Source organism: Glycine soja, chromosome 14 (assembly GCF_004193775.1).
Source record: "Glycine soja cultivar W05 chromosome 14, ASM419377v2, whole genome shotgun sequence".
NCBI lineage: Eukaryota > Viridiplantae > Streptophyta > Magnoliopsida > Fabales > Fabaceae > Glycine > Glycine soja.
The window spans coordinates 6,901,093-6,928,607 of NC_041015.1; the positions used below are offsets into that span (position 1 = coordinate 6,901,093).

General features: G+C 30.9%; 3 protein-coding genes and 1 long non-coding RNA gene across 7 annotated transcripts; 2 read left to right on the forward strand and 2 right to left on the reverse strand.

Moving 5' to 3' along the window:
- Nucleotides 1-730: 730 nt before the first annotated feature.
- Nucleotides 731-1,399, reverse strand: LOC114384569. The gene is made up of 2 exons (XR_003660725.1): nt 1,225-1,399; nt 731-1,107 (listed from the first exon to the last, which is right to left on the reverse strand). It is a non-coding gene; the product is annotated as an uncharacterized LOC114384569 (long non-coding RNA).
- Nucleotides 1,400-2,673: 1,274 nt separating this feature from the next.
- LOC114385406 (mitogen-activated protein kinase kinase kinase 5-like) lies at nt 2,674-9,555 on the forward strand. Of its 4 annotated transcripts, none has more exons than XM_028345469.1 (12): nt 2,681-3,371; nt 4,394-4,527; nt 4,615-5,170; nt 5,279-5,366; nt 6,799-6,861; nt 6,982-7,145; nt 7,253-7,328; nt 7,559-7,618; nt 7,698-7,823; nt 8,254-8,469; nt 8,860-8,960; nt 9,055-9,555. In XM_028345469.1, the coding sequence occupies exons 1-12, from the start codon at nt 3,025-3,027 to the stop codon at nt 9,230-9,232; spliced, it is 2,109 nt and encodes a 702-aa protein (XP_028201270.1). In that variant the 5' UTR covers nt 2,681-3,024; the 3' UTR covers nt 9,233-9,555. The 4 variants fall into 4 exon arrangements, with proteins under 4 accessions (XP_028201271.1, XP_028201272.1, XP_028201270.1 ...); XM_028345472.1 differs by having other exon boundaries at nt 3,262-3,371; nt 4,310-4,527; XM_028345471.1 differs by lacking the exon at nt 8,860-8,960 and having other exon boundaries at nt 2,677-3,371; nt 9,055-9,228.
- Nucleotides 9,556-13,242: 3,687 nt separating this feature from the next.
- LOC114385422 lies at nt 13,243-14,727 on the reverse strand. The gene has a single exon (XM_028345496.1). The coding sequence runs from the start codon at nt 14,398-14,400 to the stop codon at nt 13,516-13,518; it is 885 nt and encodes a 294-aa protein (XP_028201297.1). The 5' UTR covers nt 14,401-14,727; the 3' UTR covers nt 13,243-13,515.
- A 6,968-nt stretch (nt 14,728-21,695) lies between these two features.
- On the forward strand, nt 21,696-22,766 carry LOC114384603. The gene is made up of 2 exons (XM_028344308.1): nt 21,696-22,064; nt 22,144-22,766. Exons 1-2 carry the CDS (start codon nt 21,696-21,698, stop codon nt 22,162-22,164), a joined length of 390 nt encoding a protein of 129 aa, XP_028200109.1. The 3' UTR covers nt 22,165-22,766.
- Nucleotides 22,767-27,515: the final 4,749 nt, after the last annotated feature.

A 27,515-nucleotide genomic window follows, 5' to 3' on the forward strand; every position in this document is an offset into this window, starting at 1 on the left:
AAATAAAAAAATCATTAACATTACATCAAAGAGTAGCTTTGGTAGGCTAAGTTTTCAACATTCTCATCTTCTGAATTTCCTTCTACAATAATATTGGATTTTCTCATCATTTCTCTTTAATTAATTAATTTAAATTCTTGTTTGATTTAATTTTCTGTCAATTTAAATTAATGTTTTTCTCATAATATTTTCAAGTCAATTTTTTTAACTTCTTTTATTAATAAAATATTCATCAACATAAATATAAACAAAGTCCTTGTGGATTCGATACTCGGACTTCCGTTTTAACTTTACTACTTGAGACATATTGGTGCACTTGCCAATTCATCAAGCGTTCTTGACAACAAATAATTTATTGTTGGCTAAAATATGTTGTTTGTCTTTATAAAATTATTGAAGTTTGAATTTAGTCCCTCTAAAAGTTTTAGTATGCCTTTCATCCTTCTAAAATTATAATGTGTTGCTTTTTTTGCTTGAAATTAGGCTGAGTGTAACACTCTTAAACATAGACTTCTAAAATAACTTGTTGATTTCCTTAATGAAAAGGTAGTCTCAAGTTTTCTTTATTATTAACTCAAAAGATTAAAAAAAATAGAGAAAATTTTTGTCGAAATATAAACTTTCTATTCCAAATTCTTAAACAGTAATTGCTTATTATGTTAAAACTATAAGTCAATGAGTAAAAAAAGAAACATTCGTGACAAATAAGTCATGCATGCTAAGTAATAAGTAATGAGAAATAAGTAAATTTTCATAACCACCAAATATAGATAAATAAGTTTCAAGTGTCATAACGAATAACAAAACATAGACGTCTAGGTAAAACCAATAAGTAGCATATACAACCCCAAAATGACAAATAAAGTAATATAAAACAAGTAATAACCGTTTAGATACAAAATGTTTAAGCCTAGGTCTACCCATACCCAAGTCAATTGCACCAAAAAAACAGTATAGTTAGAAGGAAAAGAGGTTTCCTAGTAAGACTCATCAGAAGAGTCTTGTGAAGAGTCTTCTTCATCGCCCCAGCTCCATGACATGGTCCTCCTCATCCATAGACTAACCCTCCTCGATAGATATATCTTCATCCAAATCTTCACCTTCATCCTCGGACACAAGATCCAGATTCAATAAGTCTATCCGAATGATACCCACTTAACAAATTTAGGTGAACGAACAAAAATGGAAAAGTAAAAGATTTCAAACGATTGATTGGTACTGAACTCATCTCCTCTGTTTCCTCGTTAACATTTCGTTTTCAAAGGTTGTTTTCCACGAACCCGAGTGAAGGTGTCGGTGGCCGTTGTCTGGACCCTGTATTTTGAAGAAAGGAAATGTTCCATACGTTACCTTGGCTCCATCTCATCCTCTAGTCTATATGCTGTCCCTCCCATTCACACATACAAACTATTAATTAATTGACGTACAGTTGTCAATTCCCTCGGTCGACATTTAATATATTTGTGAATTATATCTCAATTCCCAAACTTAATTTTACTTGCCTACATTATATTTGCTTCTATTGAGAAGTAAAATTACAAGTAATGATTTATGTTCAACATTTTTTTAAGCAACAATTTTAGCAGGAATAATTATGATTTTAATTACTTTTAATTGTGAGCGTATAATATATATACGAGAATAATAAATTTTAAATTATCTACAACTTAAATTTAAATGTATCTATAATTTGAATTTAAATTATAATAATTTGTAAGTAATTGTTCTATCATAAAAAAATTTAACATGTTCCCATAAGATGGTGGAGGGAAAGATAACACCAATTAAAATCAATAGACACAAACTTAATAAAACAAACAGGCTTAACTACCATAAGGCAAAAGCTAACACGCTTAATCACCAAAAGATAAAAAAAAACATATTTATTCACCATAAGATAGAAACAAACATGCTTAATCACCTTAAGGCATGATAAAAAAACTTAATCGTCTAAAAAGATAGAAGCAAGAATTGAAAAGGACACCTAAAAAGAAGTTGCATAAAATGGGTTTAACCACTTAAAAGATAGAAACAAAATGGGTTAATCACCTAAAAGTGAGAACTGAACTTACTTAACCACCTAAAAAGATAAAAGTAAAAAAACTTAATCATCTAAAAGATAAAAACAAAAAATAACTTAACCACTTAAAAGATAAAAACAAAAGAGTTTAATCACCTAAAAAGATAAAAACAAGAGGATTTAACCACTTAAAAAAATAGAAGCAAGATGACTTAATCATCAAGATTGATTTCAGATGAAGGATATATGATGTGATTCTCCTTACATAATCAACAAGTAAGAGATGAGTCATTTGACAATTAATAAAGATTAAATTCAATGTATAGATTAGAAGCAATGAGAAGTGACAATGAGGGAAAAAAATAAAGAAAAAAAAAGAGTCTAAAATAGAATAGAGACACATTTTCACCGTCCGTATACACGTTATACACATTTAGTGAGAAATAAAACTTCAGAGTTGTTTATCCGATCACCGTTTGAGAATCTTTGAACGCCAAACCAAAAAAAACGCGACTCAGGTTCGTACGTACTGTGCAGTTTACTTTTAAACTGTAGAGGAAGCAAGTTCCACGATGCTCTCTCAAAAATTACTGATTACTTATCGATTATTATGCCATCCAAGTGACACATAATAATATTTCACAAAATGTTTATTAACTGGTCGAGCTTCTTCTGTTTATACACTTTCCAAATCCCAATTGAATTAACACTTACTATTTAGATATAAATGTTAGTCCCTATTTGAGTTTCAGCTCCGTCCACGGATAGAAATAACGACTTCAACCGAAAGTCAAAGCCATGGACAGATCCTAACATGGTTGGAAAATAAAATTATTTGCACAACCAAAGTCCTATAAAGAAACAACGTAGGTGTTTCCGATGTTGTTTCTATGGCTTTGCATTGTTCTTCATTCTACTACTTGGAATGAAATGAATCCTTAAGTTTTACGTTTCACTTGATATGACCACTTTCAACAACAACATCACCACTACCACTCTCTCAAATGTCTCTTTCTCGCAAACCACTTTCTCCGTCGCCCTCGACCCCAGCCAAGCAAATCGACGCCGGTGATTTAGCTCCGGCACCGCGGTTGACCAGGCAGAGGAAGCTCCGGCACCTCACTCACCAAGACATTGGCTTCTTCCATTCCGACGAGTCTTCGTTTCTTCCCGGTTTGCCGGAGTTTCGCTCCCACGCCGGTTCCGACCACCGGTCTTTCTCTGCTCTGCCGCAACCGCTGCCGCTTCCCGAAGCGCCGTTGACCCGTCGAGCAAAATCAATCAGCTCCAGTTCCGTAAATCGTCGTCGCCTTTCATCTTCGTTAGAACAACATGGCTTTGCTATTTCGAGGTAAACATTGCTTCATCATTGAAAATGCTTTATTCTCCAATTCAAACATAAATAGAAAAGAAAATTAATCTAGAACATATTTTTGTAGCAAGAAAAACGGTGGAAAGAAAAGTTAATCTATTTTCTTTCTGCCTCTTTACATTTTTTATTACATCATTTATTATATCGATCACTTTGTAAAATAACTGTTTCCTTGTTAAGTCCTTACCATCCCAAACACACACTTCCATTCAACAATCGGCTAGAGTTTATCGTGACTCTACAGGGGAACTGTTTGCTTTATAAGTGCATGTTTAGATATCCGTTGCAAACAGTTTAGTGGTAAAACAAAGTTTGCAAAAATGTCTCCATCCTATCTTTTGCGTTCAGTTTGGAGGGAAACTATTTCCTTTATAAGTGCATGTTTGGGTATTCGTTGCAAACAGAGGTTGGTGGTAAAATAAAGTTTACAAAAGTGTCTTCATCTTTTCTTTTGTGTTCAGTCTGCAAGGAAACTTTTTTCTTTATAAGTGTATGTTTGGGTATCCGATGCAAACAAACTTGGTAAAATAAAGTTTGCAAAAGTGTCTCCATCCTTTCTTTTGCGTTCAGTTTGCAGTGGACTATTAGATTTGGTCTCGAAATTCGTGAACAAGTTGGACTGAAAACAAAAAATGCTCTAAATAGACTCATAAATTTACAAGTTTTATAAATTATATTATTAATTAAAAAAATGTAAGAAGGATGTAGAGTGATTAATCATGGAAAAGCTATTGTGAAATTATGTTCTAATGTCCTATTATTGGTGAATGAGGCAGTGCGAGAATGTGTACACCGTTAAATTACTGGACCGTTTTCCAAAGAATTCATGCTTTTTTTTGTTAATTTTTTATTCTTGACTTTTTGTATGGAATTTAATATATAACTTGTTTTGATTTTGTATGTTGTTCAATTATTAGCTTTTAATAGAACCAGCAACTATGCTTCATGTTATGCCACTTGTTGATTCATTGCAATGACTTTCTCCCGCCCAAAATTATCAGGAGCACAGTGTATCAAGAAGCAGTGGCACGTACAAAACCTACACTTAATTTGGATAAATCCTGCTTGGATTCTACTCTTGCAAATGCAAATTACAATCTGAGAGAGCATACTCCCGCAGCAAGTTTCTTGACAGGTGATTTCTTTGTACACTGTTGTTTTACGCGTCGGAGAATTGAATGTTGAACATCCTTAACCTTCTATGTTGTTGTTGTTAATGCAGGCAATAGTTCATGGAAAAACCGCAGAGCAGTGTCTCATGATGATGATTCTGAAGGTAATTCCCACTTGAAGTATGGTGTTGCTGCCAAGCCCAAGAGTGCCCCAACAAGTGTACTCACTAGTCCTGATACTAGTCCATGTAGATCAAGCAATGTAGATTTCTTTGATCCTACCGCCAACTTCTCTTTGGAAGTTAATGACAAATCAAAAATGTTATCAGCTAAAACTGTTCATAGTCCAGACCAATTTTCTATTCATTGCCCTCTAAGCCTCACTCGTTACTTCAATCCTAAGATTGAGGAAGGATCTCAAAACCATAAATTTTTGTCCAGGGTGTGCCCTGAAAATAACCTTCTTGATTCACATCCCTTACCCCTTCCTCCTAGAGCTTCATCACCAGAACAATTATCTGTTGTGCTGCATCAATCAAGTACCATGAACCAATCAAGTATCATGCATCACGCTACTGAAAATCTGCCTTCAGTGAAAGGTCGATGGCAGAAAGGAAAACTTATTGGACGTGGTACCTTTGGAAGTGTTTTTCATGCAACCAACATGTATGCATTTGATTCTAATTGTTTGACCATCAGCTACTCGTTTACGATCATCTGCTATAATGCCCTTTTGTATAGTTACTCATGTGCATTACTACTTTTATCTAACAGAGAAACTGGAGCCTCGTGTGCAATGAAAGAGGTCAATTTAATTCATGATGATCCTACATCTGCCGAGTGCATTAAACAGCTGGAACAGGTTCTTCCCTTAGTTTTTCTATATGTATTATCCATGGTAGTTGAATCAGGATTCAAATCGTGAATCGGAAGGCTCATTTTCTAAATTGTGAATCGAATTGTATTGTGAATTGTAAGATTCATGATCAATAACAAAACATACAATATACAACTAACAAAAACATATTAAAGAACATATTCATGATCAATAACTAAACAAAAATTACTCTAGGGGCATGAGTTCTGTTAAGTCTGAGTTTGTAAAGCCTTTATTTTAGTAGAATGGAAACGAAAGTAATTAAATAGCTATATAGAGTACATGCATTAAATGAGTGAGCAACAAATAAAATAGTGGAGTAATCAAATAGGATAAGTTCAGAAGTGTTATTCCAATTCATTTTCATTTAATAATAGGCTTATATGATTTTTGAATTTTTTTTCATGAGAATTGGTGAAAGAAAACTAAAATAAAGAATTCTTGAATGTTGTGAATCGTAAGATGCACAAATTGTTGAATCTTGTGAATCATAAGATTCTCATGATTCACTCATGTATCGTAAGATACAAAATCTTAAGATTCATCTTAGGTTATGTACCGGAAGATAGTCGAATTGTATCGAATCATAAGATTCGAATTGTGAATCATAAGATTCTGATAACTATGGTATTATCTTGTTGCAAAATATGGTTACGAGAAAATAGTATTGAGCTTATGGTAAGAATATTCCAGAGTTAACCCCATATAACACTTTTTGATCCCTAACTACGGCTTTACAATTTTTATTAGAGTTAAACACTTCCCACTGCAAGTTAACTTCTAAAGTAAACGGGGCACAAAAGCTAATTTCATAAATGTTCAGGATAAGTTGGAATATTTGGTTGGAACATAGAAGGAATTTTTTAATCTTTTATAATATCTGGCAATGGACTTTAAGTCTTAAACTTATTTCCATCTTTCCCTGTCAATGTTTCTTCTGTTACTTACATTGTGTTTTCCAATTCATTGTTCTGATAACTAGTAAAAATAATCCAAAAGTTGCTTTCTAAAGAGAAAAGACAAAGTAAGGTAAATAGAAACCAAGAGTCCAATATTAGGAATCTAGGATGATATGTTTGTACTGAAGTGATATTCGAATAGGGGTTTATAAGATGTACCTTGTTACCTAGATTTATTTTCTAGATAGCAGTGAACTATTTTTGCTCTTCAATCAGTTGCTATGCCACTACAGTTCACTCATGCTTACACACAGTACTAAAATTTGTTTTCTGACAAACTAATTTTTTTCCTTTCCACTATGACATCCTATAGTTTCTAAAGAACTTTGAATTTCAATGCATATTTCTATTTCTCTATATCTTTATATTTCTTTTTCCTTTGTGATTATGTTTTACTTTTGCACATTTGCCAAATGGATGGTGTTTAGGCTGTTATTCTGAAAAGTTCTGTGTTCCAGGAAATCAAAATTCTCCGTCAACTACACCATCCCAACATTGTGCAGTATTATGGAAGTGAAACAGTGAGTTAATTTTTGGTTGTTAAGTTTTTGTTCCAAGTATAATCGATACAACCCAATGGAAAGTTAAGGATATTTGTCATAGTAAATTAGATTGACGTTTTGAAGCATTTGTATTTTCAGGTTGGCGATCATTTGTACATATATATGGAGTATGTCTACCCGGGATCAATCAGTAAATTTATGCGTGAACATTGTGGAGCTATGACAGAATCTGTGGTTTGCAATTTTACAAGGCATATTCTCTCGGGATTAGCTTACTTACATAGTAACAAAACCATCCACAGGTGACAAGGATGTTTAATGAAAGCAACCATTCTATCTTGCTAATAAAATCTGTTTGGCATTGCTGTTTGAAGTTTGTTAAAATGGTTGAGTTGATTTGGTTCTGTAGAGATATCAAAGGTGCAAACTTGCTGGTCAATGAATCAGGCACTGTCAAGCTTGCAGATTTTGGGCTGGCGAAAATAGTAAGTTTTTAATATTATACTTTTATATATAGTTGTATGATTGATGTAGGTAATTAGTTATATATATACTTAGGTAGATATATAATATAGCTGTTCTGCTGACTTGGTTATAACCACCTCATTCATCTTATTTGTTTGTATGGTTTGCAACTTTTGCATTATTATTGAAGCTAGTGTCTTTTACTTCTGTTTCTGGTGGTCTTGCTTTCTGACCAATCTGATTTTTTCAGCTAATGGGGAATTCATATGATCTTTCTTTTAAGGGTAGTCCTTATTGGATGGCTCCAGAGGTATTTTATTGTTCAAATCATCTATAGTATTTTGGATGGGTAGACATGCCCCTTTTGACTCTAAGTTGTCCATTTGAAGGTCGTGAAAGGTTCCATAAAGAACGAATCCAATCCTGATGTTGTCATGGCCATTGATATATGGAGTTTAGGGTGCACCATTCTAGAAATGTTGACAGGGAAACCTCCTTGGAGTGAAGTTGAAGGGGTGAGCACCTTCTTATGTGTATTGACTCATTATGGTCAAGCCTTGTGCATGTAAAAACTGTTGGTTCAATATAAAAGTTGTTAGGAGGGAGGGAAAAGCAAAATGGAGTGCCACACAAACATAAATTAAATATGTTCTCTGTATTAGTTCTCCTTTTCACTTCTTTTGTCTCCAAAGAAGAATGAGAAAAACTCTACTTATGCTACACATTCTGCTGCATGCTCCAGGAATTAGGGCCTTGTAAAGTTTAAGTCGGATCAAAGCTTAAATAATAACTACTTTATGTTAAAAATTTATATCTCCCTAGAGCCTTGGGTGGTCTTCCCTTGTTTTTACTAATATATATTCTAAGCAAGGTATTTGAACATCTTTGCATTCCTTACATATCCCAAATTTACATTATAATAATGATCTGTGTTTTACTTGTTAGCCTTCAGCCATGTTCAAGGTACTACAAGAGTCTCCGCCTATACCCGAAACTTTATCTTCAGTGGGAAAGGATTTCCTCCAGCAGTGTTTCCAAAGGGACCCTGCAGATCGACCATCTGCAGCAACGCTTCTTAAGCATGCCTTTGTGCAGAATTTGCATGATCAACATGTTCTAGTTCATTCACAATCCTATCCAAGAGGAGACCTAGGACCAGGAGTAAGTGCTAATTATACTTGATGAATTCCTCCATGTGGATCATTGACAAGGTCCAAGGATATGATCACCATGAAAAGGAGTGCTAGTAATACAATTTCTAACATGATTTTTCTAACACATTATCTTTAATTGGTTGAAATTTGTATAGGTTTAACTAGTTTGAGCATGAGACCCTCCATACCGGAAATTGAATCCGCATATTTAATGAGAGTTACATGAATTTCATCCAATATAAAAGAGTGTTAAAGAGTGTCTTGTTAGCATTTTTTCCATCCTGAATCATAATTTATAAACCAGCTCTTGCTTGGTGTTAATGTGAAAAGAAAGAGAGAAAAAAATAAGTTATAGGGATGAATCCTTCTTACGTTGTTCGAATTGTATTTTCTGTAGGGTAATTCAGCTAGTCCTAGAGACACTACCAAAAATAGACGTGGCATAATGCAAGCCTCCATTAGCACACGGATTTTTAACAATATTCAGAAATTAATCGGGTATTAGTGTTGTAAATCATAAGTGTAAATTTCATAAATATAATTATTTGTGTCTGATTGAGCTTCCTTCTCTGTGTTGTTTTGCATTTGGCAGCGATACTTCCGAACAAAGCAATGCTAAGGAGTCTAATCATATTATACCTTATCTTCACTCTCATGTTCCAGAAGTGAAAATTCTTCAATCTCCATTGGAATCTGGTACCCTCAATTTCATGTCTGTTGCAAATTCCAAAAACATTTCCTCCGTCATGAGAATGATCACGAACTTCTGAAGTATGCCATCATGCTTAAAATTGGAGGGATGCAGCTAGAAAATTGGCTGCTGAATGAATTTTGCAAAAATTCAACTGCAGAATTAATATTGCAGGGATTTAGAAGCTGGCCATCCATGAAGTTAGAAATTTTACTTGTTTAATATACTCAAAGATTGCGAGGTAAAAGATGTGATAAAATTCATATTGGTTTGTTGTAACTAGTAAGTACTAATTTTTTGTACATGATGATAAAATTCATATTACTTGTACTCTGCCAAGAAATTCACATGTAAATATACGATAATATAAATTATACAATTTTGGTAAACCATTTTTTTTTACGTTGATTTTCTTACTTCGGCTTGTTTCGGTCTATTGTGTTTGAGTAATTTATAGTTAAGTAATATTTCTCACAAATACTCGTTATCATTTGACATATTATGAAGCAACATTATGCTACTTCAAATTGTATGCCACTCAAATTTTTTAAATAAGATTTTAAGTTATAATGTTATTGATATAAAAATTGTAGTTGAAAGATGAGATTTATATTATTTTTTAACCAAATAAGTCATAGATTGAATTTATAATCATATTTTTAAAAAATAATATTATCTATCAATGATGTCATATCATATTGATAAAATGTTATATTTATATTACATAATGATCTATATTATTTATGCGATTGAGACGAAAGTATTGAGTTTGGATCATGGTCTATTGTGTAAAAGTAAAAGTAAGTAAATAAAAAAGACAAGTATCTTCAACTTTTTGTTTCTTGAAAAAGGAAAAAGTAGCCTAGCCAACAAATAATATTGAATACGCGTATATCACATTTTTACAACTTGTCTCATGATGCTTTTAAACTATATAATAATTGGCACATTCAAACCACGTGCCAAATTTGAGGATAAAAACATGGAAAATGTTATATCTTCACCTCAATAATTTTGGGTAGATAAGTGATGAGGAAAGAAAGAAAAATGAAATGAAGCAATAAGAAAATAAAAGAAACAAATAAATTTATGTATCCGTACGAGCTACAATGAAGTGGCACACATCCTCAAGGTTGTGTTTGTTTTTAAAGATAAAAATAATATTAGAAAAAAAGTGTATTTTTTTAATTTATATCTTTTATACTTTTTTTAATTCTTAAAAAAATTCTTCTATTTTTATTTTTTATATTTCCTTCCTTTAAATCAAACACACTATAAGACACTTCCTTGACCACGACTTTCTTAAAACATTTCAAGGTTCACTCTGCCGCTATGCTATTCATCATGTGAAAGGTACCAAATAGTTATGTACAGTTCCTACTCTTTAAAAAATTGTGTTTATATGTGTCACTAGTAAATCATGGAGTGTTAGTTGTTAAACCAGAGGCCCTTACCCCGCCGCTAGTATGCTTTACTACAAATGTTAGTGTAATAATTTGTTGTTTTGGGGTTTGATTTGTAGGCTTTATCGTCATAAATTGAACAAGTTCCATATTTCATGGATGTATGTCAAATCTTATACTAGGATTTTTGCCCGGATATAATGGGAACATTATTAATTATTACCAAATGTGTGAATCATGCATGCTCGTTGTATATGCACTTTACCTCAATAAGTGAAATTCGTATAAGGTCATAATTAATTTTACACTTTAAAAGGTTATTCAAATTGTTTCCTCCAAGCTCAGCTAGATGAGATGTACTCCTACTTTAAAGATGTATTCGAGCTTATCTCTAGTACATTACTTCTAATCTGCTCAGTTTGAAGAGCGGGAAGAGGTTACTTACAAGATTTTGACATTCAAATTGATTGATACTATAATATTTATTTTAATCATAATGATATAAGTAAAAACATAATAAAATAAAAAGAGAAAGTTTGAATTGATTGGATTCGATAACTTTTATCCAAAGTATGTAATATCATATTACGCATATAAATATTTAAAAAGAAAAAAGAAAAAAAGGTTTGTGTTGGCTGGTTGAATGTTATTTCATTTAGTTTATATAAGTGATTTATATTTAATCCTCTTGTGGTTATATTAAGCTTTATGTTACAACTTTTTGTACCGTTAACGTTTTCTAAGAAATATATAGTGATTGGGGTTAAGTACTTTCTTGTTGTGAGGGTCACGGGAATATAACATTAAAAACTTATTACCTTTTTCTCATATTATTTTATATTTAAGGTTATTGCATATAAATTAAGAAATATTTAATGAAATTAAAAAGTATTATATTTGGATTAAAATAACTTTATTTAATACATTGGCCTTTGATACTTACACTATTATTAGTGGATACTAAATAAGGATATATTTAAAAAATGCATTAATTAGACTTTAAAATTTTAAAACATCAAATGCTTTAGAAAAAAATTAATTTAAAAGGCTAAAACATTAAAAATTATGGAAAAGAGGCAGTAAAATGAAGGGATTCATGTGAGAGCTTACATATGAATTTATGCAAATTAGCGTGTGGTGTTCTTGAGCAACCGACCGATCTGAAGAGTCAATAGTCCAAGTAGATTAAAATATTGATCAAACGAAAATTATTGTTAGAATTTAATTGAAATATACTACTAATATTTATAATAAATTGTTAAGTAACTAATTAAAATTTACTAAATTTTATAATAATTACACGAAATATCATATTTAAAATGATTTTTAATTAATCAATAATAATAGCAGTATAAATTTTACACTGAACTCTTCCCCTTAAGGGTTCTGAAACCTCAAGAAAGCCCGAATTTAAAACATCATAAATTCCCTTAATAAAACATTAATGTTTGGATAATCCCTCATTAGAGCCCAAGTTGTCAGAAAACGAGGAAGAAACAACATACTCTCTCATTTCCCTCGCCACCACATCCCAAAACTTGGCCTCTCCTCCCCTAGCTTAAAAGTGAGTCCGGTTTTAAGAGGGAAGTTGGTGATTGAAATAGAATCACAAAACTATTTTGCTTTCTTATCTTTTCCTTACCTTAGGGACAGTCAATTAAATACACATTTATTCAAATCTAATTAATAATTTATTAAATTGTTTGTCGAGGGCTTTAATTAAGGGTATCTAAGGCTGGTTTATTACTTTATGAATCTGGTTACACACACATTAGTTTAAAGTGGGTTTCATATGATGTGATTTTGATCCTTCAAAGTAGTGATCCATATTAGTTTTAATCCTCTAAAAATAATTTCATTTGCATTTGGTTCTTGAATTTTTTATTTATTTTTTCTTCTTTTAAGTCAATTAATTAAGTCTGATAATTTTTTTAAAAAAAATTTAAGCAACTTCCACTTATAGTAGGTCATGCAACTGAGACTCAAATTGTTATAGCCAATGCACCTGCGGATGTTTCTTTTCAGAATCAGGTTCCACTACAAAGTTCATTTATGAATTTAATTTCATGTACTTTGAGAATAATAGAGTTGTAATTTTTTTTTTATATTCTTGAGAGATAACCCCGAATGCTAATGCTGAAAATAAAAATGTTAATCTTGAAATAAATTTTTTGGTAAACTTTTAACTGAAAAAAAATAAAAGAGTTAAATAAAGAACTTAAAAGGAGGATTATAAAAGATTTCAAGGAATAAAGTAATAGAATGATTTTGGGAGGACTAAAATCAATATGAATCAATATTCGAATGGTCAAAATCGTATTTAGTCATTTTAAAGTCACATTTTCAATTTCTACGTTTCTCATAACTTTGCAATTCCTGACAAATTCTGTTAATCGTCTTTGTCAATTTGATCAAGTTGATATTTAATTCATATAAAGATTAAATACTTTGTTTACAAGTATTCATAACTGCTCGAGATGAAAAAAAGTCAAATTTATAATTGAATTCGATTACTCAATATATAACCAAATTGAATTTGATATCTGTTCTTTTTGTGCAAATTAAGGTCTTAATCGAGATAGTCAATTAAGATTTTTGACCACTCATACACGTATTATTCAACTAAAGTTAAACACTCCTAATTTACCAAACTCACAATTTTTTCCTTATTTTAGTTCGAACTATGTACGGTAATAAAGAAAATAATTGCATTGATGAAGTAAATGTAGTATAGTTTAAAATTGACCGCGATGATTTGCAAATTGCAACTCACATCATACATATTTACCCTTCACATAAAGGACAAATGATTGGGTCTACATACACGGCTTAAACCCACTTGAGGGAAATTACAATTTAACAAAAGAATCCAACATTTTTTTCACTAAAAAACAAAAAACAACAACTGGGTATAGTATACGAAACTTCATCATCATCATCATCATGATCTGGTAATTAACTAGATTCCAAAACCAGCCAACCTTCCCAGAATCCCTTGTTTGTAAGGCAAGAAGGTTCTCTTCTTCATATCCTCGGACTCTGCTTTCTTCATGGCGTAGTGCAACTCATGCGCCGAAATAGTTCCCTTTCTTGACCTCGACGAATCCGAGGATCTAAAACTCGACGACCCTTTAACTTCTTCGTTACTATTCTTCTTGTTGTAGTACTTCTTCAATGCATCCTTGCTTGAACCTCTCCCTTCGGAGGCACTACGGAACAACAAAAAGTCCTTCAGTGACCACCTCTTCGAACCCTTCGAAGAAGAAGTGCTCGAGGACAAGACACTCGCACTTGATTCCTCTTTGCTGATGATCCGAGGTTGTTCTTTCTGTTGTTCAACTTCCCATGATTTTCTATAAGGAGAAAGTGATCGTGCCACCCTACGAACACCCGAGTTCGAGGACGACAACTTTGTTGTTGTTGTTGAAGAAGAACTTCTCTCTCTTTCTCTGCCTCTTTTTTGTTCAGCAACAGAAGTCGCACGTGATGACTCGTTCAAGGGCTTGATTTTGCCACCGTCGAAGAGCTCTTCGGCGGAGCGAGACGACTTGTCTGATTGATCGCGATTCACGTAAAACGCAAAGCTGTAATCGTTGTTGTTTTCGTCTTCATCGTCATCATCAATTTTGTTGCCTGCTTCGAATGAAGAGGGTGAAGCCGAAGAATAATATTCAAATTCGGTGTATAATTCAGACATCCTAGATGGACTCGCCGGTGCGCTTAGGTAGTAATTACCAAACCCTTTTGGTGAAGAAGGAACACTTTGAAAGATCGAACCCATGTTGCCACCAAAATCGAAAGTATCCATGTTTGGACTACTAGGACTTTGTACCACCACTTCCATCTTCTTTCAAATTAATTATGGGAATATATCAATTTCTTAAATGAATCTTAGTACGTATCTCAAGAGATAAAGTGTATTCCTTGAGTTCACTGAAAAACAAGCAAACTAGCTTGTTAATTTTCTCTAGGCTAAGGTTGGTTTGTGATTTTGTTTTTTGGGTTGGTAGCAAAAGGTTTGTGTGAGGGATGTGGTTATTTATATAACATGCGTGGTCATAGTCAAGAGGGGAAGGTGAAGAGAAGGATCATGTGGGAAAAACTCAAAAAAGGGTTGGGGATTGTTTTGTTGACCATTGGTGTGGGTCGTTTGTTGTGTGATACGTTAACTAAGCAGCCTTTTAATACCGTTTGGTTTTCATATGTGCGAAAATTCTCTCATTTCTGTGCTAGCCTGTGATAGAAATCGTGCGTTGAGAAGAAAAAAAATAATATAATTAACCAACATTGTAGTTGACCCACATGGGTGATTTTTATAATTAGGTATGGTAAGCATCTATGTAATGGGGTTTAACTTGTAGTTGTAGCTAAACTGATCCGTAACGTGTATGACATTTACGAGGGGACAACGGAATTGAATTGGAGGGCTATTATTCACCGAAAAAAATAGAATTGGAAGGTTATTGCATTATATTAATTTATAGTGATGTTTTATATTCTTATACTAATCCTTTTAATAGTTTAAAAATATATTAAAGAAATGTATTTAAAATTTTAAAGATGTAATTAATTAAAAAGCCATAATATTTTTCATTTAATTAGTAAAAAGTTAGTACAAAAATATATTATCAAGGAAGTTGATAGTATTTTTTTGAAAGACATTAATAATATACTTTTTGGCACTCTCATTATCGATCATTGGGTAAAATCATATATTAATTTTAACTCCTTAAATGATTTCGAATGATTAGGTTTTTTTTTTCTGTCGGGATATATCCTAAGTTAATTTTTTTAAAGATATATAGTGATGAGATTTGCATGAAATTTTAATATAATTTAAAAATATTAAAAAAATGTTACTATCTTTCCCTTATCTTAGTTGATTGCTTCGAGAAGATTTTGATGTATTGCGTTTCGATGAAGGTATTTCTAATGCATGATTTATCTACACGTATGTGGATCTATGATATTATTTATTGAATTGATGAGTAAGGCAAAAATCTTTGTCTAATTTACGTGATTACCCTTATCTTGGTCAATTCGGAGCTGCTATTAAATAAAAAGTCAGGGATTATTATCATCTCGATTAGGTGACGGTAAGGAGAGGGGTGCCTTATAATCTAGAAGTACTTGCCAATTCAACATGAATTAAAATAGTTAATAAGTAAATAATTGTAAAATCAACATACATTTTATGTTATAAAAAAAGGTCGTATTTTGGTTTTTTCAATTTGGATAATGATTGATGAGGATGATTGTAAAATTCCCAGCCATAAATAATATAAAATATAAAGATATGGATATATGATGAGTATTATTTTAAATTACAAACAAATACTTGAAATAGACTGAAATAACTATTTGCATGCAGAAAACAAAGTACACCCAATATGATAATAAAACCTTGATGAAGACTTCTCCAAATTTTTCTATTTATTTTCCTTCACGCATGACAGTGATAAAGTTGTTCATATTTTTGGTGTTAGATTGAGCATGCAGCATGCTTCCCTTTTTTTTTTAATCAGCAAAAAGGTAATATATTAATAGTCCGTACCAGTAGTACCATTAATAGAAACATGATTGATACAAAATCAAGGGGACGTATAAAATATAACTTTTTTTTGTAAATTTATTTTCAATAGAATTTAATTTGTTGACATTAGTTAATGAATTAAGAGAAACATTGTTTACACTGTATATATAGACATATTTCCTTGGATGAATATACACCAAAATGGAAAATTGTATGAGTTCTTTGTTGAGAAGATGCTATTAAAAAGAAAATGAATAAAAAATATACCATTAAAAAAATAAGACTTTTATATTATTTTTATGCATAAGTTGTTGTTGTGTGGAGCGTTGCTTTTGGCAGTATCGTTAATTTCCCTCTACAAACATGTGGTTAATTCAATAGACTTGTTCAGCAGAAGAAGGCTTCTAGATTAATTAAGGCGTTACTTGGAGTGAGCGCAAAACAAACATTATCTAAAACTAAAATAAAATAATAGCACGGATGGATGTAAAATAGTAAAAATACTATAGAGGGAAAATAATTTTCATAAAACGAGTGAGTTTGCATGTACTAAACAAAAAAAATTAGTTGCTAGACTTATTTTTATTACCATAGTTTTTTATCAACAAAATTAAATAAAAATATACATTGTTATATATCTTAATATGTCAAATAGTTTAAAAATAAATTTACTCTTCTATATTTTTTTTTATAAAAAAAGTCATTTAAAAGATTATTTTTTTCATTATTAACATAACAAAACAAGCGAGTTTTTCCAACTTATTGTCTTAGAGTCTGTGACACAGCTCAACAAAAAGATGATTGTAAATTGTCATTACATGAAATATAAAATGAAGAGGGTGGGTAACAACAACAAAAGCCAACCACGAGATTCATAGTCTATTATATTTATAACGATGATATAAACAAAGTATCACTACATGTGCAGCTGTGCTTCGTGGAATTGTTCAAGTCAAAGTCAACTGTTGGACTTACTTATAATTATTAATCCAAAATAGGGCCACATGTGAGCGTTGTGGAAGTGATTGGGCTTTTCCAATCTCGTCCATCATAGCCTTGACCTTTGCTTCCTGCACCTCCGTATTTTGATACTCCTCAATTACCCTTCTTTATAACTTCCTCTCTCACGACTTAGTCCTTCCCCAAAGTGCTCCTGCTTACTCCTTGTCCATCCATCAATTGATGCACAACCTTGTATAACATGAAATTCTGTGATAAAGTGTTGAAAGATTACAATGAGACTTGTATGTTTCACAAAAACAAATAAACTATCCTTAACAAACAAAATTCGATAAAAAAGAAAAAGGCAAATCAACAAACCATCAATCATGATCAGTGCCAATAGTGGTGCATGAACAAGACTTAGAATTAACAGGTTTTCTGAAATATCATTGGTAATTCAGAAATGTATTTCAAAATTATAATATTCTGGAACAAGTATTTTGGAATACATATTTGGAACACCCATTATACATACCGAACAATGATTCTGAACAAGTCCTAAAGTTTTGAATTGGTTAATTCGGACAACCAAAAAAAGTGATTAAAAAAACTAGGACAACACATAATTGAACAATGGGGACATGTTTGTGGTGGTGATTGTCCTCTACTTCAACGATGGTAGTGGCTAGGCAAATGTGCACAAATGAAAAAGGAAAAGGAGAAAGAAGACAAGGAGAAAAGGGGGAGGCGCTTTGACAACACATAATTGGAAAAGGGAAAGGAGGTGCTAGTGGCTAGGGTTGCTTGTGAGTTTAAGAGTGACTAAGGGCATTTTTGTTCATGTGTTTTGACTTTCGTATGGGGTATAGGAATCAAAGTCAGAGGTGGAGGAAGTAATAGCCAGTGTTAAGTAAAGAAACAGCCCGAGTCTGCGTTAATGTGGTTCTTGTTCGGCCTAAAAAGTGAACGTGGCTCCAATGTTCTTCGATTTTGTCTGGCATTTGTTATTTACACTCTTAATCTACCAGATACACCCTTCTCTTTTTTATATTTTTTTATTACCAAAAATATCCATTTGTATATAAAAATAATAAAAACTATTTTTTTTAATCCACCTTCATTATTTTTTAAATCTTATTTTTGTACCATCCATCATCATTGTTCATTGAGCCTTAATTTTGCATCCTCATTATTTTTTAAACTTTAATTTTGCTTTTGCATCTCATCTTCATTATTCCTTAAATCACATACATGCATTTATTTTCTCCCCTCTGTTTTCTTCTCTATAAGAGATTATAGATTTTCCTCGTAATTCCATTTCCTTCATTGAATAAGATGTTTTCCATTAAACTCAACATTAAGACTGCATTTCATTTTTTTGTCAATACTGTACATGGCTACTTTTAGAGTATGTTTGGATGGAGAAATTTAATAGGGTAATTCAATTTTTTAAAAGATTTTAATTACTCTTCAATTAAATAAGATGTTTGGATAAAAAATTGAAAAGAAATTGAAATTTGAGTATTTTGATAAGGAATTTTGGTTAACTTAAATATTAACATTTCAAATTCCTTCCTTTTATAAAAGAATTTGAAATTCTTTTATGCCAGAATACCACAGCTTCTCGAAACATCCTTCATCCTTTCACTATTCTCTCTCTTGGCTTCTCCCGAAAACCTCCGCACTCAGCTGCCGACGGTGGTTTCCGGTGACTGCATCGGAAAGTTTGTGCTGGTCACAGGTCAGTTCTTGCCTCCTCTCTCACTCTCACTCTTGACTGCATCAAAAACCTCCTTCATTCTTGATTGCAACGGAAAGTTTGACGGCATCGGAAACCTCCTTCATTCTTGCAAAGTTTCTCACTCTTGTCTCTCTCTCTTGCAGCAGTTTTTCCCTCTGCATTATTCCGAAAAAGGTGCTGATCACAAGCAAGGTTAGTTCTCGCCTCCACCGATGCACTTTTCAAATAGATGGTTCATTTTTCATTATTCCTACGATTATTATTTCTATTTCTATCTTTATTGTTCAATCTAAGCATAATAAGGCGTAGATCTAGAAATCACGGTGTTCATTTATTTCTTGTCTATTTTCATATGCTATGTAGTTTGTGCTGGAATTTCTAATTCTTATTGATGCCTGCAATTTGACTCCTTTGATAATAGTTCATTCAAACAAGATTCAATTCCTATAAGTTAATCCTTGCTGAAGAAAGAAAGCTAGTGAAATTAGTAGGTTCATTCAAACAAGATTCAATTCCGATGGTATGCAAGATTAGTCAACCAATAAACAAGTTGTAGGACAACTCACGAAACCCAACTGGTTTATTTTTAAATTAAAAAAAAATAGATTTGACTTTGACTTCTACCCTGAGATCAGAATCAAGCTGATGAGAAATTATTGGTGGGTCATGAGTGTGTTTATAATTTGCTTAAATCTCCACATGGCATATAACTAAGGTTTTCAATTGTGATCATCATTTTGTCGCGAGTTTTGACATTGTAAGTGAGAAATTGTAGATACATTTTGTTTTCTTAATATAAATAAATAAATAAAATCCAAAAACCTTGACGTTATAGCTGAAATTATAATTACGAAGCTGTTTTAAAACCTTTCATTTAATCAAATTTTTCAACTTACAAGGAAAAGTTAACAAAATCAGATTGTCATGTGTATAATAAACTTAATAAATTACCGCTGAAACTTAATAACCATGCTCCATTTTCTTAATAACCATGCTGCTTGTCTTTATAAAAAAGTTAATGTATAATAAACTTGTCAGCACTAGGATTTTTTAATGTATAATAAATTTGTTGTTCCACTAGGATTTCAATACAAATTCTGTTGTGCCTCATAGGTAGGGGAAAGAAAACTTTACCCATAATTTTATGCATTATATATATTATTTGTTATTTTCTTTTTTTCTTTCTTTGTCATAGAGCTTTTGTGAATATTTTATTAAAGTTAATAACATCCTTTGTTATTATATTACTTTTCTTTTAGTTATATAGTGTGGATAGTCAAGAAATGGAAAGTAGTATAGTTGATGCTTCGACTGCTTCAAGAAAACGTAGAAGAGATGAAGAGGAGGAAGAAGAACTTGAACAAGTATTTTTCATTATTGTTAGTGTTGTCACTATGCTTTTGGGTGCACTGACTTGGTATCATGATAAGTACTTTGTTAAGGAACCTGCCCGAAATTTGGAATTAGAAAGGCATAGTTTCCTCAATCGTCTATACAGGGGAACAGAAACTGATTGCATTGAACAATTAAGGGTCAGTAAAAAGGCATTTTTTAAGCTTTGTAGAATTTTACAAGAGAAAGGGCAATTGGTAAAAACAAAAAATGTTCCTATAGATGAAGCTGTGGCAATGTTTTTGCATATCCTTGCTCATAACCTAAAGTATAGAGTTGTGCACTTTAGTTATTGTAGATCCATGGAAACAATTAGTAGGCAATTCAAGAATGTCCTGCGAGCTATAATGAAAGTAAGCAAAGAATATTTGAAGTTCCATGAGTATAATATAGAGGGCTCGGTGGAAAACAAATGGAGATGATTTAAGGTAAGTTTGTCATTTGTTAGTAATTATAAGGTACTTTAAGTGACTGTGACTTATTTTTTATTTTCAAATGTTTGTAGAATTCGATTGGAGCACTTGATGAGATACATATTCCAATAACAGTTTCTGCAGAAGATAGACCTAGATATCGTAATAGAAAAGGTGATATCTCTACAAATGTTTTAGGAGTTTGTGGTCCAGATTTAAGGTTTATATATGTGTTGCCCGGGTGGGAAGGGTCAGCAGGAGATTCTCGAGTATTGCGAGATGCTTTGCGTCGTCAAAATTGTCTCCATATACCAAATGGTAATATCATGAAATGATGAAACTTTATTTAACATATAAAAGAAATATGCACATTTTTATATATAATATTTTTTTAACCATTGTAGGTAAATATTTTCTTGTGGATACGGGGTATACAAATGGCCCTGGATTTTTAGCACCTTATCGAGGGACTAGATATCATCTTAATGAGTGGATCGGAAACACTCCTCAAAACTATAAAGAGTTATTTAATCTTCGTCATGCAAGTGCAAGGAATGTTATTGAAAGGTCATTTGGGGTATTGAAGAAAAGATGGAGTATATTAAGAACTCCTTCTTTTTTTGATATAAAAACACAAATAAGAATTATTAATGCTTGTTTCATGCTATATAATTTCATAAGAGATGAACAACATAGTGATCCAATTTTGGAAGCCCAAGACTTGGAACTTTTATCTGTTGTTGACAATGAGTTAATCAATCAACAAATGGAAAGAGTCACAAATAATATTGGAGATGAAGTCACAACTATTCAAGCAATTGAGGAATGGACAAGATTTCGTGATACTTTAGCAATGAATATGTTTGCCACCTATCAAATAAGAAGAAACTTTGATTAGGGAGATGTTTTTAGTGGATTTGGATTTTGTTTCTTATGTGTAATTGACTCTATACTCATGTATGTGTGATACTTTGGATTTTTGTATTTCATAATACTTTGGATTTTGTTTTCTTTTTATGTGTAGTTAATTTTATACTTTCGTAGAATGCTAATTTGACATGTCTCACCTTTATATATATGTAATTATATATGTGAGATTATTTTTTTTGTCTAGAGAAATGGAATCAAGCAATGTGAAGAACAAGTCAAGTGGAAAAAGAAAGATGTCTAGTGAGGACACAAGAAGTTACTTCGCATGGAACTTGGAAATGGAGCATGTGCTAGCTGATGTGCTTAGAGATCAAAGAAATTTGGGCAATAAAGGTGATGGAAATTGGAAAGCAGTAGCATATAGTACTGCAGCTCAAATTTTGTCCAAGCGTTTTGGAGTTCACCTCATGGCAGATAATGTTAAGAATCGTTTTAAGCTTTGGAGAACATGGTATGGAATTGTGAGTGACATTCTTAGTCAAAGTGGATTTGACTGGGATAGCACAAAGTACATGATTATCGTTGAAAATGAAATTGCATGGAATGAATATGTTAAGGTAGCCAATTATCTTTTAATTTTATTCAATAGTAGTCATTATTTGTGTTGTTATTAACATGTTTCTATTTTTTTTCAAGTCACATGAAGAGGCCAAATGATTTCGATTCAAAGTCATTCCTAATTGGGATGATATTGTTGACCTATGTGCAAAGGATAGAGCTACTGGACTCGGAGCAGAAAATGCATTAGATGCAGATGATATCATGAGCAAAGAAACAAATGAAGAGGAAGCAATTCATAGTGTGAGTTTTGACTTAGAGGGATCAAGTTCTGCCACGAGAAAAAACATTCGCCCAAGTAAGAGTGGAGAGAAAGAAGGGATGATTTCCTCAATGAAAGAAGTAGCCGAGTCATTGAAAGAATTTGTTGAAGTGACTAAGAAGAAGATGGAGAACAAAAAAAAGATGGAGATAAAAGAAGCTCAAGAAGTGGTACATGAAGTGGTGAGTGAGCTAGATAATATACCTAATTTTAATGGTGCACTTAGACATAGAGCAATTGATTGGTTGACAGAAAATCCCATTAAGTTTGCGATTATAAAAGCTCTTCCATTGGATGAGAAAGAGGATTACATCTTATCTTTTATGCCTTGATGTCAAATTACAGGTACGTTTGATATCATGACAAGTATGTTGATGTTGTATAATTATGTTTTACATTTATATCTTTCATTTTATATAACAAATTATGTTTTAACAAATATGATTTGTTTAGTGATACTTAACATTATGTCTTCTTTTGCAGAAAATATGTGAAGGAATTCCTATGTTGAAGCAAATGTAATTAGAAAATTCAGAATTATTTTACAAGTTGGACTTATTTTGTGACTAGATTTTATTTCCGTCTAAGTTTTTTTTGGTGTAATTGCATTACTGACCAATGACTTTGGCAAAAAAATAAGTTTCATCTATAGACTTCTAAATAACATTCTAAGGTGAAATGATACTAAATATTGTTTATGTTGTGAGTGGTGTAGTGTGTTGTAAATGAAATAATAATTTAAATAGTTAAATTATATATTTTTAATTGAAATAGATTAAAATAGTACATATTTATTGAAATATCACACTCGACAAATAGTACATAGAATTTATTAATGAAAAAAATAATCATTTTATTAAAAAATTGTTTTATTAAAATATAAAATTTTAAAAGAGAATGCATTTGATTATTTTATCCAAACACAAAATTTTAAAAATGAAGAAATTCAATTTCCTTATCCAAACACAAAATTTTGAAAATGAAGAAATTTAATTTCATTATCCAAACACAAAATTTAAAAAATGAAGAAATCTAATTTCTTATTCAAACACAAAATTTTAGAAATGAAGGAATTTAAATTGAAGAATTTGAAATTCTCAAAATTTAAAATTCTCTAAAATTTTAAATTTCTCCATCCAAACACACTCTTAATGTTATTGGAAATTACTTTTCAAAAACATAGGGGTGGGTTTGTTTTTCCCATTTTAACCTTTATTTTATACATTTTAAGAAACTTAATGTCTGTTTGGATGTGAAAAAATAGGAGAGAAAGATACAATAATTTTCAAAATTATGCGTGGATCACACATTTCTCTTTACTTTAATTCAATTTTTATTTTTTATTTTTTACTCTTCTACACAATCAAACCCACCTTTAACACGATTGATGTAACATTTTTATCATTATTTATATAAAAAAATTTAACCAAATAAACGTTGAGCTTTACTCTAAATTATATTTCTTAAATTTTTATATAATTTCAAAGAAAAAGGTGACGAACGTGAAATTCCTAACTACTATTATTAAAAAGTTATATTATGCTCAATTCATTTTTTTTCTTAAACCCGTAAGATATTAGATAAATGCTATAAATAAAGAGAAAAAAAATTATATACAAATAATGTAAAAAGTTTTATAGAATCATTCAATCCCAACTCATCTATATGATAAGTTTATTAGTTTTTAGAATAATTATCTTAAAATAATTTAAACAATAATTTCTAATCAGATAATAGTGTAAAATTATTTTATGCTGTTAGCATATAAACACTAAACTCAAACTCAAATAAATTAGAGTAAATAATTTTGTAATGAGTGTATATATATTTTTTATACCACTTATAAAGTTGTTAATTTTTATAATAATTACTTAAAAATTATATTAATAATATTTTTTTTATTGATTTAGTGTATAAAAACAGTATACATTAACACAGTAACGGTGCATGGAAATTAAACTCCACAAATTATATGATTTTCTTTTTATATTATGAAAAAACATTATAAAACTTTAATTTGACCACTAGCTCTTTTAGATATAGACTTCCCTAACCACTTAAAATCAAAGAATTAGCCTCAAAATTTATTTGATAGTACAACTGGACAGGAGTATTCATGCACTGGTTTGGATTGGGTTCAACACCAACGATCCAAAAAATTAAATAAAAAATCCAACAATCCAAAAAATTAAATCAAAATATTTGGATTGAATTCAATCACTTTGAATTACTCATATCTCTACAAATAAAAAACTATAGTCCAATCATGTTTAAACAAAAGAAGGAATATAATAAATTTAGTTAGTATCACATGATAGTTTTTTTGTCTTTTTTGTTTTTTTATTGGTAAATATTAATTAGTAATTTTTGTTATAATGTCATTTGTGTTAGTTTTTATTTTTCCTAAGATATGACATTTGAACCAATGAATCAATGTGAATGTTAACTGAAAGGATTTAATATGCTTAATTATAAAAAATTGTTTTCAATAAGGTAGTGTTAAGAAGATTAATAAAAAAAAATATTAATGTGTTAAAAATTATATAAGTTTAATGTTATTTTTAGTTTATTATGTTTTGTTTTCTTACATTAAGTTTAGAAAATTTCATTATGATCTTTTATGTTTTCAAAATGTATCATTTTAGTTATTTTTTTTTAATTTTTTGTCAGAAACATCAGTGTTCTAATAACTTTTAAATTTTAAAATAGTTTAATGTTACTTTTAGCCTATTACTTTCCGCAATTGTTTTGCTTTGATTCATTATATCTTAAAAGTTTCATTATGATCTTTTATGTTTTCGAAATATATCATTAATCTTTTTTTTTTGTTAGAAACTTAGTGTCCATTAGTGTTTTAGATTTTAGAATTGTTAAGTTAACATATATTTTTTATTTAAAAAAATTAAAATCACTTAGTAAATGAACAAAACATGGATCTGAAACCATGAACAAAAATGACATTCACTCTCATATTGTTAATAATATTATTTTCTTCATTCAATTGAATTAATTAATAACGATAATAATTCCATTCATAAATTATTCTCAATCACAATGGGTAAAGATTCATTTTTCTTTCATTATTTTGTCTCTCGTCGTTAACCCAAAAAGATTGCCACCACACCTGATGATAACAATTGTCTCATCACCGCCACCAACAGCAGCACGTTGACGAAGGTGAAGAAGAAGATTGACAACGTATGATTGTGGTTGAGGATTGACCGGTTAAGCAAGTCAGAATCATCTTTCAATAAAACACACCGTTCGATCATTCTTAAAGCTGCTTGTCTTCCATGGCTCAATTGTAGATGTCGGATGGAAAATTCTCTACTTTCCCAACCCAATTGTGTGTGATAGTTGAGGTCTTGCTAGCAGACCACACAAAGAGCCACAACGTGACTTCCTCGTTCAAATCCGAGTTAATTAACATGTTAGGATCATGGTTTTGTCATTCGTCAAAGAAACCTTTTGTTGCGATCTCTCCTACTTCTGTTTCCAATAGCATAGTTGTATGAAATGTTTTGTTTTTCAGTGAGGAGTATAAGAATTTTTAGTAGTTTCAATGAGATTATATGTTGATGTTGTTTGTTCTGTGTGGTGCTGCCTTTTTTACCTTATTTGGAAGAGATTATAGGAGATGATAATTTTTTCCAGTTGTTTATTTTTTAAAAAATAAAATAAGTTTTAAAAGACTTAATGTCACTTTTGGTCTATTATGTTTTAGAATTGTGGTGTTGTTTTAGTATATTACGTTTTAAAAGTTTCATTCTGGTTTTATATGTTTTTGAAATGTATCATTTTTAAAATTTAAAAGTTAACATAACACTAATAATGAAATTTTTAAAAAGTACCAAAATAATACATTTCAAAAATATGAAATACTGAAATAAAAATTTTAAAACTTAATTTATCAAAATAAAATAATTACGAATTAAAATCGACGTTAAACTAAAAATATATATGTACTATGGTTACTACTATTTCATGTGGCTAATTAATGGGGTAGGACTTTTTTTCTTTATGGATAGTAATGGGAGAACTGAGAGTTCATGAAAGTGAAGCAAATTGAATTAAAGTAACACAGAGGTTTAAACTCGAAATTCATATGCAAATATTGTAGATCATAATGAATTCTTAAACAGTGGTAGTAACTCTTTGTGGCAGAAAGGCAGCGTATTGTATTATACCTGTCATTACTGCCTTGCACAAGTGGACCCATCGCATGTAACCACCAAGCTTATGTACACTATATGTTGTATTTCTTTGGAATAAATATTTTTATTTTATCTCATTAATTTTCTTTATTCCTTGGATTGGAGAAAAAAAATTCTAACTAATTCAGAATTTGAGACAAAATAAATAAAACTTAATAATTGTTTTAGTAAGTATTATCCGACAACTTAATTTTATCTTCAGTATATTAACTCATTAATAATAACATATCAGATTTCATTTTGTGATATATATATAAAACAAATTCTATCGACTATCCTATCTCCATTTAGCTACGTTTTTGTTTGTTTATGGAGTTCCAAAATTCCAACTGCACAACATTGAGAGGATGATTCTTTGGTTCATTTAATACTTCAATTAGGGTATGGTAGTGGTGGACGAGCTTATCCTGTTGCAAAAGATAAAATCGGGACCACTTAATACTCAATTCGGTAAAGATATATATCAGAAATCAAGGCTATATTATTTTTTTTCTTCATTTCTTAAGCATAACTGCATAAGACAAAGTTTAGATTCCCAGTCTGGCAAGCAAACGCATGATAAGTTCTGACTATGGCTATGGATGCCAAACTCCTAAATAAGACAAAAGTGACCTCTTCAAACTCTCAACCCTAGGCCTCACCCTATGCCACGAGGTGTCAATTTTTTTATTTTAGAAAATGCTTTTTTCCTTCACTCTCTATCCTCACACATCACTTATGAATTGCCAAATTGGCCATACATTAAATTATTAATTCATATAATTATTTGAAAATAAGGTGATAATAAAATTTGTATAAATATTGTTACTTACTCTGAATTTTTTTTCTTTTCTTATTTAATAGAAAGTACAACCAACTAACTAAGCAGCCACTTGTAAAGGATAATTAGAGGATATTATTTGCTCACACAATATTTTTTATATTTTCAATAAATTATCAAATGACAATCCTCTCATCTTACTTTTCAAATAGTT